This window comes from Pseudophryne corroboree, chromosome 8 (assembly GCF_028390025.1).
Source record: "Pseudophryne corroboree isolate aPseCor3 chromosome 8, aPseCor3.hap2, whole genome shotgun sequence".
Classification (NCBI taxonomy): domain Eukaryota; kingdom Metazoa; phylum Chordata; class Amphibia; order Anura; family Myobatrachidae; genus Pseudophryne; species Pseudophryne corroboree.
Window position 1 is genome coordinate 261,102,258 of NC_086451.1, and position 20,938 is coordinate 261,123,195.

The 20,938-nt window shown below is 42.4% G+C and overlaps 1 protein-coding gene across 8 annotated transcripts in view; it reads right to left on the reverse strand.

Moving 5' to 3' along the window:
* Nucleotides 1-4,018: 4,018 nt before the first annotated feature.
* ARHGEF9 (Cdc42 guanine nucleotide exchange factor 9) overlaps nucleotides 4,019-20,938 on the reverse strand; it is a 735,112-nt gene continuing 718,192 nt past the window's right edge. For all 8 annotated transcript variants that reach the window (XM_063937200.1, XM_063937199.1, XM_063937201.1 and 5 more), the window contains one exon: nucleotides 4,019-6,241. In XM_063937200.1, coding sequence (XP_063793270.1) covers nucleotides 6,054-6,241 — 188 coding nt within the window. In that variant the 3' untranslated portion in view covers nucleotides 4,019-6,053. The remainder of the gene's footprint in view (nucleotides 6,242-20,938) is intronic.

Here is a 20,938-nt window from a genome sequence, read left to right on the forward strand (position 1 = left end):
TTTATGATCAGGGTAACAACTTTCGTCACACTATCAAGCCACATCCCCATGCTATTGTGGGACACAAGCACTTGAATGACTGGCATAAGTCTGACACTAATACTTCTGTAGTACAGCTGGTAGTTCTTGGAATGAAGCTGAATAACCATATACACGTCAATGTGCTTTACTTTATACATGTATTTCCAGTGTATGGTTGGGGAGCAAATGTGTCCAACTGTACATGAGCCCCAGGGCGCTCAGACGAAGTGAGATCTGGAAGAACATTTACTAACCAGCAGGTGGTCAAAGCCGTCGATCATCTATATTTAAAATGCCAATAGAACTAAATGCTAATCAGACTTGCTTAGTATTTATTTCTATGGATGTGTTAAATCCATTAGTCAAAGACGTTCGGGATCAGCAGGTTAGTAAACAGTAAAATGACATTAAATAACACGCTGCTTAGTAAATGTACCCCCTGGACTCATTCTCTCAAGGCTATTTGAGTGAGGGCTGCAAACCTGATACGGTATGATTTCCAGCCCTGTTATCAGAATGCATGGCCTTGCTATAATTCAATCCACAAAATAATATATCTTCATTAACACAGCTGGGATCTCTTTCATCTCATTCAGCTAAAAAATAAGACGGCCAGGTGAAGGGGAGACTTAAAAATGGTGAGAAAAATCAGGGCGGTGTGGATAGGGATACCCTATTTTTAAAATAGAAAACTGAGCCACCCTGTAACCTTGTATTTATCCAGCCCATAAAAACAACAACCTATGACCTTGTTATGCAGCTATAGGATTTTATTCTTACAATGCCTGCCTAATAATCGTTATAGACTTATAACCACTGGCGTCAATATTGTAAACTGTACTGGTGTATTTAATGCAAGTACAAAACGCGTCTGAAGATATAAATCATTGCTTCCAATGACCCTGTACAAACAGGTGATGCTACTCACTTTGGGAGCGTTGTGGCTGTCTGCTCCATTTAATGCATTTAATGCAATTTAAATGCATTATAGTTAATGAAGTGTCCTTCAATGACCTGCAGAACACAAGTAAACAACACATCTGAGATTGACTGGAAATTCCACAGATATTTAAATGTGGGTTTTACACAAAGATCAATCAACAGATGGTACTTGGACTTACAATTACAAGCAGCAGATATTGGGGTGCAGTAAAATATACAGATTGTTGCAGCAAAAATCAGTCAGTGGCTCCTGCTTTATCAGTAGCTCTAAATGCTAAAGTGCAAGTATTTGTGTTATAGTGTACAGTAGAGTACAACTATGTGTAGTAGTCTGTGTGTTAGATGCACTGGGTGCTATTACAGATGCTGCTTCAGGCAGCAGAATCACTAGAACACCCTGTATGATAATACCTGCAGTAACTGCAGAAAATTCCAGGGCACAATTTTCCAGCAATACATATTCATTGTTCTACTGAGGTGACCTGCACCTACCTGGCAACCAGAAATGTAAGACAATGTAGGTAGCTATAGATGGGGAAATGCCCTTCTACATGGTAGTCCATCACTGAGGGTTTATAGGGAACAGGGATCTGAACTATAGATATGTTTGTATTTCTATACAATTACCAGCTTTGATACATACATGTCTTCTTCTACTGTAGGCTTTTAATGCCACAACAGTTAAGCAGAGAGGTAGAGATTCCAGATAAGCATATTTCATGAGAGCTGTTTTGGATGGAAGGTGCATTCATTCTTACTAACAACACTACATTCCCTTACCACAATTTATTACAATGTCAGCATGTATAATCTGGGGATTGTACTGTAATAGTTTACAGAAATCTGCAAACATCAGACACAACTTCTGGAAATAGTGTAATCAGTCTGTGATTTCTTAGCAAATTGCCGGTACTGTAAATCATTGAAGTCATGCTTAAAATGTAAATTGTAGTGTGCTAACTGTATTATTCCTTTTTGTTAAACACATTGTTCACACTAGACTGCAACTTGATAGGACGATTGCCATGGGCTGTGCAAGCAGTCCTCTGACAGGTTAGTAATACAGTATGCTAAAGTTGCTCTGCTTAACTAATATTACGTCGTAGTCAGTAACTTGAGGGACCACATGTACCTTTGTAAGTAAAGGGAGGAGAGTCACACAGGTCAGTTACTGAAAAAATGTCTCAGTTGTGCTCTGATCTGGACACAGTCATTACTGTTATATACCTGAAGGAACATAGGTAATATTATATGAAATCTATAGAAAAATAGTCGTTTTTCAGTCTTATATTGTTTTAGGTTTTAGGTTTAATCCACATAATAGATAACATGCACCCTCTCTGGTGTGAGTGACGCCCACACAGCATTCACAATACATGCTGGTCATATGATTGTCATCAGGTGATTGGTGTGAAATCAGTGCATACTGTATCTGTGTATTGTGGAGCTCATTAACAAAGCACACTCAAAGCGCATGGCAAAACACCTTGGCCAATGGTCCATCCAGCGCGCATCAAAGTGCATGCCCCCCTCTCTCGGAACAGCCTTCACAAACTGAAAGTGCACCTCTAAGTGTGCAAAAGGTATTTAGGAAGTGCACTGTATATGTCCCGTCAAAGTTCAACCTCCAATCCCTTTTCATAGAATAAATATTTCCATTGGTGTCATAAAACACACGCTTGGTTTATCTTACAGTATTTATGGCTTTAAGAAATGATGAGAGCGAGGGCACACTGGAACTGATTTTATTCCATGTACGATTATCATATCACTGTGTGTGGCGTTTCCCATTACATTGGGCAGAGTGCCTCTAGTAATGTCCTTTGCTGCCAAAGACTTTTCATTTGACCCATATTGTGGAGAAGCCCATTTGTAGGAATTGTTATGCAAGAGTCTTATGTGGTGTGTACTGCGTATTCTCTCTTCGTCATAGCAAACATTAGAAAGCCTCAAACAAGTAGACCCACAAAGTAGTGAAGTAACCAGGAGTAAACGGGACTCGCTTCCACTAGCAATCACAAGTGGCCAATCATAAGCAAGCCTATTTGCGTCAGCCATTTGAAGTAAATCGGCAGGTTATTTTTAGAGTGATTTTTTTTCTCCATTTTTTTCATTTGGACTATGAAGGATCAGGAAAGAATTAAAGATCTGTAGAAAGAATGTAATAAAACAGTCTTTTATCAAATAAAACTTTGATTGAAAATTGTGAGTATGCGTATTTCTTTTACATTTTTGGTCATGGCCAGTGTTAAGAAACCTGCACAGTATACAAAAAAGGAACAGCCCTGCTTTGGCCAGAGTGTGGTTGGCTTTCACTGTAACATGGGATCCCACCCTTGAAACCAGCCAAGGACTACTAATGCTTATGGCTGATGCAGCTTATTGGGAGGGAACATCATCTATGTGATTATTATGTACATATACTGTATATGTATTATGTATATTACACAATTCATTGTGCATGGCAAGTGTTTATTGCATTAAAAGTAAAGGATGAGTTCCCAACTCAGTGAGCAGTGACCTGTTGCTGAAGTCCTAATGTGTAGGAGGAATGGCCGTGCATGGAAAGGACGTCCATGGAACCAAACTCTGTCTACTCCTTTAAGTCATTCCAATAATGTCGCGCCACAAAATGAAATCTTGTTCCTGTACTTTCTGTAAAACAAGGCGCACGGGTGGCATGACATCACTCTGTTTATGCTGGTAAATGATCTCCTGTGACTATGAGGATGTCAAGCTTGATAAGCCTCATAGTGTCTATTTATGATATCTCTTAGTAATAGAATATTGCCTGCTAACGTGTATTTATTCTAGATACACAGCTCATGCCATACAAATCATGGGCGGCCCTGCATTACTGCATACTGCAAGAAGGTTTCTCAGTTGTTAGGATTGACAACAGATGTGTTAGCTTATAAAACATTATACCTATATATGACTAAAAAGAAAAAATAACATAATCAGCCACCACGTTATTATTAATTATACAGAGAGAATTATTTTTAACCAGCAGTAAGAGTGGATGCACCTTCAAAAGTCATGACTGAAGCATGAATGAAATAATTTGCTTTTATTTCCTGCTGGTGGTCTATAAAGAGCCAGTCCCAAGGAACCTGGCACAGGGATCTTACGGCACAGTGAGAGGTGGGTACAGCTGGCAGTTGTGAGCTTGGAGACTCCATCATCAAAGTGTTCCAGGAAGAGAGTGTAGCAAGATGATGGGGAGCGGATAAACCAGCCGGATTCTACAAACAAAAGGACAGAAGCACCTTGGGAAAGCAATGTAAGAGATGAAACAAAGGCAACTGTTTAATAAGCTCTGACGCCGTCTTCCTCTATACTCAGGGGCATACAGACCCATTTAAATGAATGAGTCCATACAGTCTGCAGAATGGGAAGATGCACTCCACAGCATATTAAACACTAGAACCAAAGGAAAATATAGCAGACAGGAGAAATATACAGTAAGGACATAGTGTTCAAATATTTTGAGCAAAATAATGTAATTGCTAGTTAAAAAAAAAAAGCAAGGAAGATAAGAAGAGGAGTTCTAGTGATGACTGGTGTTATAATTGGCAAAGAGAATGTAACAGCTTTAAAAGTACTTGTAAATGTGAATTTACAGAGACGCCTATAGGATGCTAAATGAATCAGTATGTAATACTTGTCATGACATATTTATACCTCCAGCCAGCACCAAGACTGACAGCCATTATTACAGTGCGCTGCTGCCCTTCCGGCTAAAGTGCTCTACACAGTACACAAAGAGCCTCAGGGATTTAACACCACAGACGTTATTGCCATTTTGACAAGGAACTATTCCACTAACTGTGTGGCTGGATTCCCCACTCAAACATGGCTTTGGGTTTCACCTGCGCAGAAAGAGCATGCAGCATTTAAGTATACCAAGAGTGTAAGGATATCAAGCAGCAGATGTTTTAACATGGTCTTTTAGTTACAAAGCTCACAGTGACCCCAAATAAAAACAACAACTAATGGCAATAGAAATAAAATTGTGCCAGTTTGTTCACTTAGAAAAGTGGAGTGACAGCATTGTATGGGAGCAAATAAACTAAAATTAGGGAGAAAAAAAATCTTTGGAAAGAAGAAAAAATAAATATTCCCAATGTTATAAAATGTAGCAATCCCTGTGTCATGGACTTTCATCCGTATTCCAGAACATATACAGAACAGGTAAAGCAATAGATACCAAGCAGACTCACTGGGAACTACAGAGCTCTGGCACTGCTAAATCAGTGGGATGATTGATAGACAAGCGAGAAGCTCATTTCGTCTGTTCCTGCTTCTGTATACCCTTCTGAATGAAAACAAATTTAAAGAATAGTAATTCAAAATGCACAGGCAGCTTGTAGTGCTGTCCTTCCGCTCCTTTCCAAAGCTCTGCATCTACTTCCATATAACCTTTAACTAGACTGTAAACGCTCCCTTTTGCTGCTTGTGCCGCAGTGCTTTGTTGAGAACGGGACAGAACGGTTGCTCTCATGTGTGAATGTGACAAGGACAACACCTTCAGGACCAGGGAGACAAAGAAACGAGCTGACAATCCCTCTGGATCTGCAGGTGTTCCTAAATGTGGTTGTGTGAATATCGTGAAATGAAAGCAGGATGTGTATTTTCTTTAGAGCGCTTTCCATTAACCACTGTATTTGCCCCCTGAATTAGGGAGAATGTTCTTATAAGCAAAATGTGCAATTTCCACTGGTAACCAGACACCCCAGAAACATTAGTGGTCACTAACACGGAAAGCAAGAGAGGTCCCAGAGTCCAAGGAAAGAAACAACGAAAGTCTTGTGACCATGAATGAACTCTTCAGAGAGAGAAATTGCTTCATGGAGCTTTTCAAAAGCAGAGCAGTTCCTGTTGTCCGACGGAAAAAAAAAAAAAGATTTTTTTTTCTAAGGAAAAAAACAGTTTAAAGTTCGTTTTCCTGTCTTGTTTTTTTTTTTTGGTCCTTTCATAGTATAGTTGCAACAGTGCTTCTCCGAAAAAAGGTCCATCTATAAATATAATTTCTTTTTTTATTTTAATATTCCTTTCTCAATATATATTTATATATTTATATTTCTGTATTATTTTTTGAAAGGCGTCAACCTGCTGAAGTTTTGCCAGAATGGGGACTGACTTCTCCTGGGTTCAGTGAACTCGAAAACTTGTGGTTGTGATATGCCATCGGTCACCATATACTGTCCTTGGATGGCCCCTGGCTCCTGAGGCGGCGGATATGCTGGAGGGACTGAGCGGGGGCAACTGACTCCAGCTACAAGAGAAAGACACACACCAGTTACTATGTTGTAGGGCAGATCTATAAAAATGGATGGCATGCATAAAAAAGTGTTATGGTTATCTTGTAATTGGACATAATGAAACATTTACCATTTGCACAGTCATCATCAAATGTTGGGTAAAATTATTCCTGTATGTGCATCAATCAATACATATTTATGTGCAGATTTTCAGTACATACACGTGAAATAAAGATTATCCCCATAAATCACCCCATTTTGTATCACATATTTTGCTATATATTAGTTCAATTATCTAAATCAGTGGTTCCCAAAATTTTTGAATCACGGCGCCCTAGAGGATCAGAATTTTTTCTCACGGCACCCCTAGGCCAAACATTTCTTACTGAGAGATTCAGAAAAAAATATAAACTATGTTTATGTGTCATGTGTTAGGCTAAGTTATGTGGTGAGGGACATGATTTGCTTCTGTATGTCCACATAGTTCATGACTGGAAGCCACAAGCACTGGTTTTGCCTATTACATTGACCATAAATAATCTGAATTGGTCTTGGACCACCAACCCAGGACAGCCCTGATCTAAACTATTGATTTTGTATTTTACACTGTTTTATTGTTGGATTGTTTTATTAGAGCTGTATATTACATCGATCGTTCCACTGGAACACATAAGTGGCCTGATTTTGAAGTCGCAATCCTGGTTTTTGAAGACCAAAAGGGACATAGGGTGAATGAAATGGCTTGGCTTAATGGAACAAAGATGCTATGGGTATATTTAGTGTTGATTGGGAGTAAGGCCTAATTTATTCTAATTTCAAACACAGAAAAAGAAAAAAAGAAAACTAAAACATTTTATGAAGAATAGATTTTTAGACACCTGAATAAAAGTACTCATGCTTAGGTAAGTTCAGTAATAAGTATCAATTCCAGTTATAAAAGACGACAGAAGTCATTCCATCTTAAGCCATACCAAAATTAGGAAGGAAATGAAGGAGAGGGTATGGAAGTACCCATAAACCTAAAGCTTCATAGGTCTGAGAGATGGGCACATGTTCTTCAGTGATTCATTTGAAGCTACTGGTCCAAAATGGGATTATCTTTGGACAGGATCAGTCTATGGGGAACCTTCTAAAGAGTGGAGAAGTTTCCATTAGCAACAAATAAGCTTCTAGATAGCATTTATCAAGTACATTCTAAAAAATTATGGGCAGAAGCTGATTGGTAGCTATAAGCAACTACTCTACTTGTCCTTAAACTGAGTGTGGTGGCATTGTGCAAAGTTTAATAGTATCAGATGCCTTCTGTACCAGCATTTATATTGGGCCTTCAAATTACAAATGTTATTAAATAGGTAACCCCACCCCTTAGTTTCCATTGTAATGTTCAGTTTCTTCTCGATGCAATTAGACTCGCCCTGCGACTACATGCAAGTAAGTGTGGCTATATATCAAACATACGATAGCTTTGTATTAGCTGAGTTTTGTTTGCAGCCCCAAGGGCAATATACTGTAGGGCTACAAGAGCGCGAGTGTTGGTGCTGTTGTTGGCATTTCCACACCACTGAAACTGCAACTAGCATCCCGCACACCTATTTGACTCATCCCTTAGTGTTTTAGATGGTGTGTTAAGAAGTAATAAAACTATGCGTTTGTGTATATATTGGATGTTGGTATTTCTTTATTTTTTTTATTAAAGATAATATTGGTAAGAGATGCGTAATTTGGAGGAATTCACTAGATTCTTTTTTTGGATTGTTGACTTTGTAGGCTAACTTTAGAGAAGGATTTCATTGTTTATCCACAATATAAGTCTGTAAGTGAATCTATGCCTCCATCCATTTCTTCATCAACAGATCAGGAATGGTTCATACCTATACCACAAGCGACTTGAGTTCTATTGGAGAAAGTGCGCTATATATATAAAATTATTATTATACCAATATTTTAACTGGATACAATTTTGAACAGAAAGTCAAATGTAGTTCTGAGAGTCTCTCTTGGTCCAGGACTTTAAACCACATGACAGACTAATACCCCTTTCACATCGCACTAAAAACCCGGTATCGACACGGCATATTGCCGTGTCGAAACGGGTCCGTGTGCGATGTGAAAGGTCCTTTGGTGAATTAGCGGGTCGCCTAACCCGGTAATTCAACCCGGTAAAAAAGAAGGGTTATTACCGGGTTGATTACCGGGTCAGGCGCAGTGTGAATGGGAGCCGTTCCGATGCGACACGGCTCCCATTCACAGCATAGGCAGAGGCGGCGCAGGAGATGAGCTCATCTCCCGGAGCCGCCTCCACCCCCGCCCCTGCTGCTGCTGCGCCCTCCGCTGCTATGGCAACCGACCCGGTATATTGCCGGGTCGGAAAGCCAGCAACGGAGCGCAAATGCCGGATCCCACCCGGTAAGTACACGTTTCTCTTACCGGGTAGGATCCGGCATTTGCGATCTGAATGCAGCATAAGGGTATATCATGTAGAGACTGGACTTGGGTTATTTAGTGGGTATATAGTATAATGGCTCATTATGCAACTGTTTGTTAGGTGCGAAACAGAAAATAAACAAAATGTACCTATCAAAAAAATAATGAGATTACCACCAACCATTTTATTAAATAAGAATTTGATAGCAATATTAGCAAGATTTAAAGTGGCCAAAAGTTCTGTATCTAAAAAAAAAAATGTTTTGTTAATTTTAAGTTGTTTTTTTGTGGTCTATTTATCATTAGGTATAACTAGAGGGTATACTTATTACAGAAGTCGCTGGGGACAGAAACATAAAGGCAACGTATTAATAGGCAATTATGCTATAAGAAATTAATTATGTGTTTTCTTTGCTTGGGGTGTGCAAAATATTAATATGCAACACAAGGAATCAGAATGCATGTGCTGTATTGTCATTATAGAGCCTGGCCCTGTGTTAATTACATGTACATTAGCAGTAAAAGTGGTTCACTTGGTCACATGTATTTGCATACTTTAAAGGGACAATATCGGCAAAATGAAGAAAACAGAACAAGATTTAGTGTGTAACACATCACTATGTTTGGCCTCATATTTGCATTCCATCTTTGAATAAAAATGTGAATTTATTAAAATATACTTTATATAGGTCATTATATTGTATTCTGTTGAAATTCTCCTTGACTGGTTCCCTGGAGCAAGATCTCATTTCGGGGCTGCTTACAAATGGCAGACAGAGCGATTAATTATGCAGCTGTAACAGAACGTAATGAATGAAATTATTTCTCTTAGAATGACATCTAAATGAATGAACGAGTGAACTAAACAGATGCATGAGGAAATTATTTGAAATGTTTCCAATGTTTTTGATTGGCTGAGTGATATGGTCCTATGAGATTGGCAGTGAGTCAGTGAGAGAGCTCCTGTTATTTATTTATCTCTGGCCTGCACCAGTGGATTGGGGGAGTGGAAAATGTTTTTTTTTTTTTTACATTACCTTTCTGTGATTCATTTTCTCTTTATACTTGAACCCCTTTTTTCAAGGGACTTTTTCAATTAAATCTATTTAAACATAACTTGCTATATTATTCAATATAGTTTTTTTTTTAGGTATAATGGACAGAAAACACAAAAGAAGTCCTGTAGGCAACACATGTGATCTGTGCCGCTATGGCTGCTGTTTCACAAGTCCCATCATTCTGAGTCTTATATTTCCAAAATAGTGCCCTGTATTCCCAAATGCTTTCTCTATGCTGCCTTGTCTCTGTCGCACATTATTATCCAGGTTATCGCTTAGCACAGTTTGTTTTAACTCCTTAAACAAGAGCATGGATGGAATGGGAGGTACTGTATGAGATCAGACTTCATAGCAGAGAAACGTACAACAGGTTGCTTGTGTTATATACAACCCTTCGTGGACAACATGTGACTCTCTAGTTGTAGAACTTGGCATCCCAGCATATAACAAAAATGCATGTTACTATAAAAATAGACTATTTTGCAAAAAAAGTGCAATTCATTTATCAAATAAAATCCAAATGTAAGTGTTGTAATAATAATTACATTGTCTTAGATTATTCTTTAGATTCAACGATTTATAGTACTGCAGCACATGACGTCAGTATGTTACACAACAAGTGCTGGGAGGAGCACTGAGAGCGGCACGGGTTGGGGATCTATCATGGCGACAGATGTATTAAGCCTGGAGAAGTGATAAAGCAGTGATAAGTGGAAGGTGATAACGCACCAGCCAATCATTACGGGTTTGAAAATTGACAGGAGCTAATTGGCTGGTGCGTTATCACCTTGCACTTAGCACTGCTTTATCACTTCTCCAGGCTTAATACATCTGGCCCATGGTACAGTAACATACAGTAACTAAAACAAACACCAGTTAAAACTCCACGCACCATATGGAATCTAGTGTTCTCCATGGAAAGACTAAGAAAATGATGCTTTCAGAAAAAGTAATAATCCATAAGCCTTCTTGTCACTAATGCTGGATGGGTAAGCACACAAAGCTGTAATAGTACTACAGAATGTCATCTAATAAATGGGCAGCAACACAATTCAGAGCTACATTTACTCTTGCTGGTGTAGTTTTTCTCTTGGCATACACAATTGATGCTTCCAGAGAGAATAACTGGGGCATTCTCTTAAAAAGAAAGAGGAAAAAAAAACCTCCACATGTGACGCCTGGTTTCTCCCAGTAGGAAATTAAAGTTTCATTTGATACAATTCGTACTGCCAAGTTCCTGGCTCCTGAACATGTGAGCGCCAAGTGCCTCCTGTTTTCCTGCAGTGAGCAGCTGCCCGAGCATTTCTCCCTAATAAATATTGCAAGCTGTTTGAGTGTCTGAGAACACATCATGGAGACAAAAATAAGAATAACTGCAGCTTGAACCACTGGGATTGTCTCTAATACCCCAGCATGAATACACAGCCCAGGAGGATTATTACAGAGGCAGGGCGAAATTGGCCTAATCGTTTTACAGCCACCTATGCTGATTTTTTTGTTAGATTTTATATATATATATATATATATATATATATATGTATATATATATATATATATATCTTTATATTTCTTGCAAATGTAATTTCTGCAAATGGGAAAGTATTTGTTACAAAGGGGGTAATTCCAAGTTGATCGCAGCAGGAACTTTGTTAGCAGTTGGACAAAACCATGTGCACTGCAGGGGGGGCAGATTTAACATGTGCAGAGAGAGTTAGATTTGGGTGTGGCGTGTTCAATCTGCAATCTAAATTGCAGTGTAACAATAAAGCAGCCAGTATTTACCCTGCACACAAACACTATAACCCACCAAAATCTAACTCTCTCTGCACATTTTATATCTGCCTCCCCTGCAGTTAGGGTGGCCAATCCCGGGATCGGGATCGGCGGGATCCCGGGATTTGGGGCCAAAAATGCCGGGATTTGAATCCCGGGATTGGAGCCTTCAATCCCGGGATTCACGTGCGCATGCGCACTACTGATTCTTGACCGGGCAGCGCCGCTGAGCACTAGCGCTCGGCTCAGCCTCAGACGCTGCCCGGCCCCGGCTTCCCTGCTGTGTGCGGCGTGACGTCAGCGAGGTCACGCTGCACAGCCCCTTCAGCCATGGCCGCTCCTTCCGCCCTCCAATGCGCCTGCCTGCCAGCCAGCCCTCCTGCCCGCCACAATTTGAAAGTAAAGAGGACTCTAAAGCAGGTGCACTGTGAGTGATACTCACGCTGCGCTGCCCTGCTGCCTGCCTCTGGACCTCAGTGACCCCTCTACTCCATAGTGAGTATTATATATATCTATATATATATATATATATATATATATATATATATAGAATTAATTAATGCTGCAGCACTCTGAGTCTTTTAAACATCAAAGGTGTATTGGAAAAATCACATCATGATTTTTTCAGTACACCTGTGATGTTTAAACGACTCAGAGTGCTGCAGCATTAATTTATCCCATTGCTTCCATCACTTTATTCCCTGAAGCAGAGTGCCAGGCTGTATGTACCATAATATATATATATATATATATATATATATATATATATATATATGTTATACATACACAGTACAATCCCGGGAATCCCGGGATTGAGCATTTTTCAATCCCGATCCCTGGGATTGGAAAAACGGCCCGGGATTGGCCTCTCTACCTGCAGTGCACATGGTTTTGCCCAACTGCTAAAAAATTTCCTGCTGCGATCAACTTGGAATTACCCCCAAAGTACTGAAAATTAAGTTGTAGACATAATACAAGCAATGTCTCAGAGTAAGAAGTTTCCATGCATATATTCTGTCCTACTATTTTCAAATATCCAATGTAGACTGTGACATTGGTTGGAGTTGATATCACTGTTGGTATTTTGCGGCACAGGTCGCAACTCCAACCACATCTGAATTAGGCCCATTGAGTCAATCTGTGCAGATAATTTGTAATTTCTTATTTCTTTTTTTTAACAGTGTCTACATATACTGTACATTTCACAAAATATACTAAAAGCATAACTGGAGAAGAATTTGCCCCATAACAGAACTGTAATGAAGCCTATGCACCATTATAACCTCCACAGATACTCCCCAATAGAGCACAGTTCTAATTGCATTAGTCTGAATTATATATATAGTTAATGGGTTCACTACGATATGCCGGCGGTCGGGCTCCCGGCGACCAGCATACCGGCGCCGGGAGCCCGACCGCCGGTTTACCGACAGTGTAGCGAGCGCAAATGAGCCCCTTGCGGGCTCGCTGCACTCGCCACGCTACAGGCACGGTGGCGCGCTACGCGCGCCACACTATTTTATTCTCCCTCCAGGGGGGTCGTGGACCCCCACGAGGGAGAATAAGTGTCCGTATGCCGGCTGTCGGGATCCCGGCGCCGGTATACTGTGCGCCGGGATCCCGCCAGTCGGCATACTGAAGACCACCCATAGTTAATTGATCCTCATTTCTTTCCATATCCAGTTGTACAGAAAACTAAATCTGCTGGCGCTATACAGGGGCGGATCCAAAAGATAATGAAAGGGGGGGCACCATGATAGGGGAATGGTAATAGTTATATGTACATGCACCTAAGGCACGTGTGCTCCCAGATAAGGGGTGTGGTATCACAGGGGGCGTGGCCTCACAGAATACGCCATCAGGTATTGATTGGCTGTAGGAGCGCATCCTGGTTTATTGCCAATGTTTCACCCTGATGAAAAGGCTGATTGGGCCTTGAAATGTTGGTCACCGGTTCCATTAGTTATGGGCGCCTGGAAGGCACCCCAGCACAATATAATTATTATAGTTTTTAGTTGGTGGTGGCAGGTGCAGCATACCTTGTTTTGGGCACTGTAGTGAGACTCAGACTGCAGGACACGAACTGCAAATCTTTGATTAGCAGAAGCAGCCAGCTGGATCTCCAACAAGCAGCATAAGACATCTGCAGGACAGCCCTCTCACAATCACACGGGCCACCTTCTCAAAGCTGAGCTGAGTGTGACTGCACCTAGCCTGGTGGTAAAGGAAGTGGAGGATGAAGTGCTGGGAGGGCTAATAAAGCCTTCTGTGCCGTCATAAGTAACAGTCTTACTCGATGCTGGCATTTGAACCCCGCGCCTGGGCTGGACTCTGGCCGGCTGGCAGTGGGGGAGGTAGGTTGCAGTGTGAGCAGGGGAAGGCTGGAGCTGCAGCTCCAGCATCCCCATTGGTTACCACACGGACTTGCTGTTAGAGCAGCGGTGGGTCCTAGTGCCTGCCGGCTCTTTTATCAAATCTGACTGACGGAAATAGCAGTAGTGCTGCTGCTGCTGTTCTCCTTTTGAAAAAAAAGAAGTCAGAAACGACAGGGGGGGCATGGGCCCGAGTCCCCCCCCCCCTCTGGCTCCGCCTGTGCCGCTATATAAGTAAATGTCAATAGTTAAATCCCATAATTGCTTGCATACGTTTATCCTGAAGTGATATTAGGTACTGTGCGGCACATAACTTCCTCTGTGATAGGTCCCTTGTGCTGCAGGACCTCATAACACTTTTGTGAAATTGAGCTTACAGTCTAAAATCTCTACTGCATGAATACCATGGATTCATTTTGTTACAAGCCAATTCAAACAGTGGGAGGAAACTGGAGTATGATCATTAAGTCGACTCTAATTAGGTCGACAGTCAATAGGTCGATCCCATATAGTTGACATGGAAAAGATCGACTTGGTTAAAAGGTCAACCGGGTCGACAGGTAAAAGGTAGACACTGGAAAAGGCCAACAGGTACAAAAGGTTGACAAATGAAAAGGTTGACATGAAAAATGGTCGACGGAAAAAAAGTTGACACAGCATTTTGACCTTTTTTGGTGTAGTTTTCTCCATCAAAGCACATGAAACCCCAATTAGTGTACCATGTCCCCCTATACTTCATTCACCCAAAAAAACTTCATTGAAAAAAAATTAAACAAATCCAAAAAACTTGTCGACCAATGACACATTGACCATTTGAACCTGATGACCATTTTACCTGTCGACCATAAGCACTGTCGACCTTTTACATGTCAACCTTTTGACCATGTTGACCTAAAGCCTGTTGACCATACGGGTCAACCTATTGACTGTCGATCTAATTAGGGTCAACCTATCATCTGGATACCAACTGCATCACCCGACGGAAGAACAATATTCACACAGATAGGGCCCTGCTTAGAATCAAGCCATGGCAGTGCCGTGAGACAGCAGCGTTGACCACTGTGCAATCTATTTGTATTATAACTTGATAAATATGTACTTATGCTGTATTTGCCATAATGGGTATGCAATATTCTATAGATGGCAATGGGCAGCTAGGCATACAATGGAGGCTTATCCCCCTTTGTTTTTATTTTAAGAAATGGAGAATGTTTTAAAAAATATGTAAAATTCTGTGACATTCTTGTATTTAAAAAAAAACAAAACCTTGTTTTTCTCAAAATAGGATTTTGGTACTTACCAGGTAAATCCTTTTCTTTGAATCCATAGGGGGCACTGGAGTACTCTTGGGATATGGACTGCTTAGCAGAAACAAAGGCACTGAATATTTAAATTTAGAACTCTCCACCCCTCCATATCCCCGAGTACCTCAGTGTTTTTTACTGAGCCGAACAGGAACTATAGAGAGGCTGACAATGGAGAATTCCTATAACATAACAGACAACAACAAAGTTGACACATAACGTTACTGACAACGAAACAGTTGACACCATAACCGATAGAACCTTATAATTTGAACCAGTCGGTGAAAATGTGTTACCATAAGATCCCCTGAGCTTAATACAACCCAGGTAAAACTGCTCTGGGTGGGCGTCCAGTGCCCCCTATGGATTCAAAGAAAAGGATTTACCTGGTAAGTACCAAAATCCTATTTTCTTTTTCATCCACTAGGGGCCACTGGAGTACTCTTGGGACGTACCAAAGCTTCCCCCGTGGAGAGCTGTTTGACACCTGTAACACTAGGCGGCCAAAGCTAGATGCTGATGCCGCAAACGTATCAAACCTGTAAAAGCCCACAAACGTGTGCACTGAAGACCATGTAGCCGCACGGTCAAGCTGCGTCGTAGAAGCTCCACGACCAGCTGGCCATGACGTTCCCACAGAACCTGTGGGATGAGCTATTACTGATGTAGGCGACTGTAACCTAGCCTTAAGGTAAGCCTGACGTATAGTCAGTTTTATCCATCTGGATAAGGTCTGCTGAGAAGCTGGCCAACCCCACTTGGCAGCATCATAGAGAACAAACAACGTATCCGTATTACGAACTGTAGACGTTCGGGACATATAAACGCGTAATGCGCGTACCACATTCAGAATTCTAGAATGTGCTGTCAACACAGGAACCACTATTGGTTGATTGATGTGAAAAGATGACACTAGCTTTGGTAAGAAATCGGGATTCGTCCAAAGTTCCGCTCTGTCATCAGGAAACACCAAATACGGTGGCTTGCATGACAAGGCACCCAAATTTGAAAAACGCCTTGCCGAAGCTAAGGCTAGAAGAAAAAACGTTTTCCAAGTCAGAAACTTAATATCCACTTGCTGTAAGGGTTCAAAATATGACGACTGTAAGAAATCTGAACCCAAATTCAAGTCCCATGGCGCTGTAGGTGGAATAAATGGAGGCTGTACTCTGAGGACACCTTGCAGAAAAGTGTGTACCGATGGCAATAGAGCCAATCGTCTTTGAAAATAAATTGACAACACAGATACCTGCACCTTCAGTGTAGATAAACGCAGTCCTCCATCCAACCCCGTCTGTAAAAATAACAGAATACGGGATAACTTGAAAGATGATGTCGGAAACTTCCGAGCTTCACAGCAACCTATATACAGTAGGCACGCCAAAATCTGTAATAATGAGCTGCCGTAACCGGCTTCCTAGCTCGTAACATGGTTGGTATAACCGATACTGTAATGCCCTCTCTTCTTAAGAGGGCGGTCTCAACAACCACCCCGTCAAACGCAGCCGCGCTAAATAGGGGTAAAAGAACGGACCCTGTTGTAACAGGTCTGGACGTAGTATGAGTAGCCAAGGATCGTCTGCGAGTAGTCCGCGGAGATTCGAGAACCAAGCTCTCCGAGACCAATGAGGTATCACTAGTATGACTGTGACGGACTCTCTTTTAATCCGTTTTAGCAACCGAGAGAGCAGCGGACAACGGTGGAAACAGATACACAAGGCTGTACGGCCACGCGATTGTTAGAGCATCCACCGCCACTGCCCTTGTGTCGTTCTGGACACATACTGGGGCGTTTGTAATTGTGGCGAGATGCCATCATGTCCACCTGAGGGTAACCCCACCTGTGGACCAACAAGTGAAACACCTCTGGATTTAATGCCCAGTCTCTTGGATGAAAATCCCGACGGCTGAGATCATCCGTCTAGCAGTTGTCCACTCCCGGAATGAACCCAGTTGACAATATGACCTTGTGGTATTCTGGGCAATTGAGGATTCGAGCTACTTCCCGCCTTGCCATGCGGCCTCTCGTTCCTCCCTGGTTGTTGTGTATGCGACTGCCGTCGCGTTGTCTGACTGCACTTGGACAGTCTGAGAGCGAAGCATGTAGTGCATTGTAAATTGCACGGAGTTCCAGGACATTTATAGACAGCAATCTGTCGTGATCCGTTTAGAGACCCTGTCGCTGACCATTTTAAACTACAACTCCCCAACCTCTGAAACTCTCGCCCAGAGTAGAGACACCCTCGCCCCCCTGTGGGAAATCTGCCTATGTGAGGGCGACCACTGCTGTTGAAATGGACGCGAGTGAAAAACCTCCGAACTGAAGCACTTCGAAAGCCCATCATTGTTCCTAATAGGCGAATACACAAATGTACCGATAGTGTGCGTGGTTTGAGCACTAATTGTACCAGATGGCATATAATCTGTACTTTCTGGTGTAGTAGGTAAATTCTTTGATTTACCGTATCTGGAATCATACCTAGGAATTGAAGTCGTTGAGACGGAATTAGATGCGATTGTTTTTGAAGTTGACACTGCAACCGTGGTGTACGTTAGCAGCGCAAGTCGGAGGAACATCTGTTGAAATGGAGCTCTTATGAGCAGATCGTTAAGTATGGAACGATTGTCACTGCCAAGAATCTGAGATGAGCTATCATCACAAACATCACTTTTGTGAATACCCGAGGCGCTGACAAGAGGCCAAACGGTAGAGCCTGAAACGGTTAATGGCTGTGGCGTATTGCCAAACGCAAGAACCTGTGATGAGGTGACCAAACCGGAATGTGTAAGTACGCATCCTGGAGATCAAGCGCAACCATGCAATCGTGTGGCTCCAAATATGCAAATACTGACCGCAGAAAATCCATCTTCAATCTGTAGTAAGTGACTTACTGATTGAGACTGCGACGGAGCCCTCCGGCTTCGGTACCACAAACAGACGGGAATAATAACCCTGACCTTATTGGTGTACCAGGCCTGGAATTAAAAACTGCTGAATCCAGCAGAGACTGAATGGCAACCTGCCAAAACGCCTTATTTCGTCCGACAGAGGCAGTCCTGTCTTTTAACCCTAAATAGCGGATCCATCCATGAGTGGATGGCTGGAAACCATGTAACGTGTAAAGGCGCGCTCCCACAATTGGAAATTCGAGATGGGCTGGGAGCCCGTCAAGCCACTGGCTTGTTGTGACTTTAGCGCCATGGCGTTACAAGGCGTGACTGTTTTTGTACCACAGCCTTGAAAAGACTAAAGGCTTTAAACGCCGGACCAGAGTATTTCCGTCTTGATACCGGAGGAGGCAATGGCTAGACTCCCCCCCCCCCTCCCCCTCGCCTTGGCCTGAAATATCAAATTTAGGACCAAACAACTTCTGGCCTTGTCGTGCTGAAACTAGCGACGATGAAAAGCGAGAAGCGAGGTAACAGGCGGCAGCAGAAGCTTTACAGAGATACTCAGCAGCTTCTCATTAACGATAAGTCTAACGTGATCGTCATTGTTTCCATACATAGAGCGCCCTAGTGACCCAAATGTATCTTGGGTCTTTATAAGGTTTGACACAGACGAATTCACCAATGGCGGATTCTCCCATTTAGATGTCACTGTGTGGAAACGGGTAAATAGACTTAAATCTTAGTAAGATATCCTAAATAAGAAACCCATTGAAGATCTGTCGTTTAGTAAATACGACGGATTAGATGTTAGAGGCTCCTTAGTCTCTGTAAATTTGAGACACTGACTCACTGGTCATTAGCAATGTATGGTTGTCAAAACCCGCACTATCTGACTGCTGGTCTAATGTACCCTCCTCACTCGTAGTTAGCGCTGTGAGGTCTGACATAGAATTGTCAGACTGCAACATAGCAGAAATGTTTAAATTATAAGACCAGTTAAATTAACACCCTGGTACCCAAAGGGAAGTTGGACCTTTGGAAAGGCTGAGACTCCTCCGTTAGAGCTGGCGGAGTAACTTCCGAGACTCCGATCTTACCGCTCCTGTCGAGCGGAGTCAATTTGAATTGCCAATGCTTAACATAGGATCTGGGAATGAACCGGCTTCCGGAGTGGAAACCTACAAAACAAACTGAACCTGTGGTAGATTTATGTACAGACATTGTAGTAAACCTTATTTTTAGTCTGTGCTGGAGCCGTACTCCTTATACAGACAGACAACACAATAGCCAAAGGACAGACACTTGCACGACTCAGTAAAATCTTTACTTAAGGTGTGTAATATATATATATATATATATATATTTATGGCCGAAATACAGTTCACATGGCCAGCCTATGTGAAACCTGAACCAAAATTCCCACTAACACCCCTGCGCCTCCGGTGGAGTAGAGATGTAAGGCAGGAATGTTCTGGAATTACAAACTGGAAGAAACAGAAAGCATGGTTAAAATGGCCCCCATGCCATGCTTACACTGATAATCACAGGACAGGTTACAATACCTGCTGCAGTGTTAATATAGGCTCAATAGACTATTATACAGTGATAATCACAGTCTAGTATACAGTGATAATCACAGGCAGGTTACAATACATGCCTTCAGTGTTAATATAGGCTCAATAGCCTATTATACAGTGATAATCACAGACAGGTCACAATCCAGTGTTAATATAAGCTCTGCCTGCTGACTGCAGTTTAATATAGGCTCTGTATTAATACCTTCTATAGATATGGCAGCCTGTCATCACTATTCTTTCCCTTACATTTTCCCCCTTGCAGCCGCGCTGTAATCAGCCAGGTCCCCCCCCCCCCCTTCCCTGTACTCCCTGTAGCGCTGTGTCTCAGCGGGGAGCCGGGAAGCTCATTGCAGGGAGGCGAGGGACACTTATTTCAGAGCAGCGGAGGTTTCCGGCGTCGCTAACCGAGCTGCGGCGGGTCTCCCCCTCTGAGCGCTGCACTTTCAATACAGCGCTGACGGAGCGCCTGGCGGGAAGACGGAGCGCCTGGGGCGGGCGGTCGGAGCGGGCGGAGAACTTCAGTTTATGGCTGCGACGGGGCTTCTATCTGTAAGCTCCGTCCAGCTGTTGCAGGAGGCAGTGGACCGCCTGTGGCTGTGAGGGTGCTCTTTGTGAGGACCGACACGCTGTTGCAGGAGGCAGTGGGCTGCCTGTGGCTGTGAGGGTGCTCTTTGTGAGGACCGACACGCCATGTGCTGTCCGTGCAGCGGCACTATCCCGGACCCATGTTTTTACAGAAACTGGGAAGGGATGTGCTAAGTGAAAAAGTAAAAATTGAAAAGTAAAAATGAAAAATTAATAAAATCTTCAACAAAGTGTGGGAACTCCACACAAGCCTTGTTAGTGCTGTGAGCACAGAAAAAACACTGAGGTACTCGGGGATATGGAGGGGTGGAGAGTTCTAAATTTAAATATTCAGTGCCTTTGTTTCTGCTAAGACGTCCATATCCCAAGAGTACTCCAGTGACCCCTAGTGGATGAAAAAGAAATAGTGTGTGTGTGTGTGTGTGTGTGTGTGTGTGTGTGTGTGTGTGTGTGTGTGGGGTGGGGGTGGGAGGGGTGGGGTTACATGTAAAGCAGGGTAGCGAACCAGTAGCTCTTTAGACACACTACAAGTCTCAGCAGCCTCATCTGTAATCCAATAGGCTACTTATCTTTCTCTGATTTAAAGAATGGTGGATCTGTACTGTACTTATTGAGAACACTTAGCTGGTGATGTTAGACCGTATTATTTATTTATTAACAGAAGATCTGGTTACCCTGTCCTTGTAAGGAGCTGCTGAGACTACAGCTGCCGTCAGGAGAATGCCA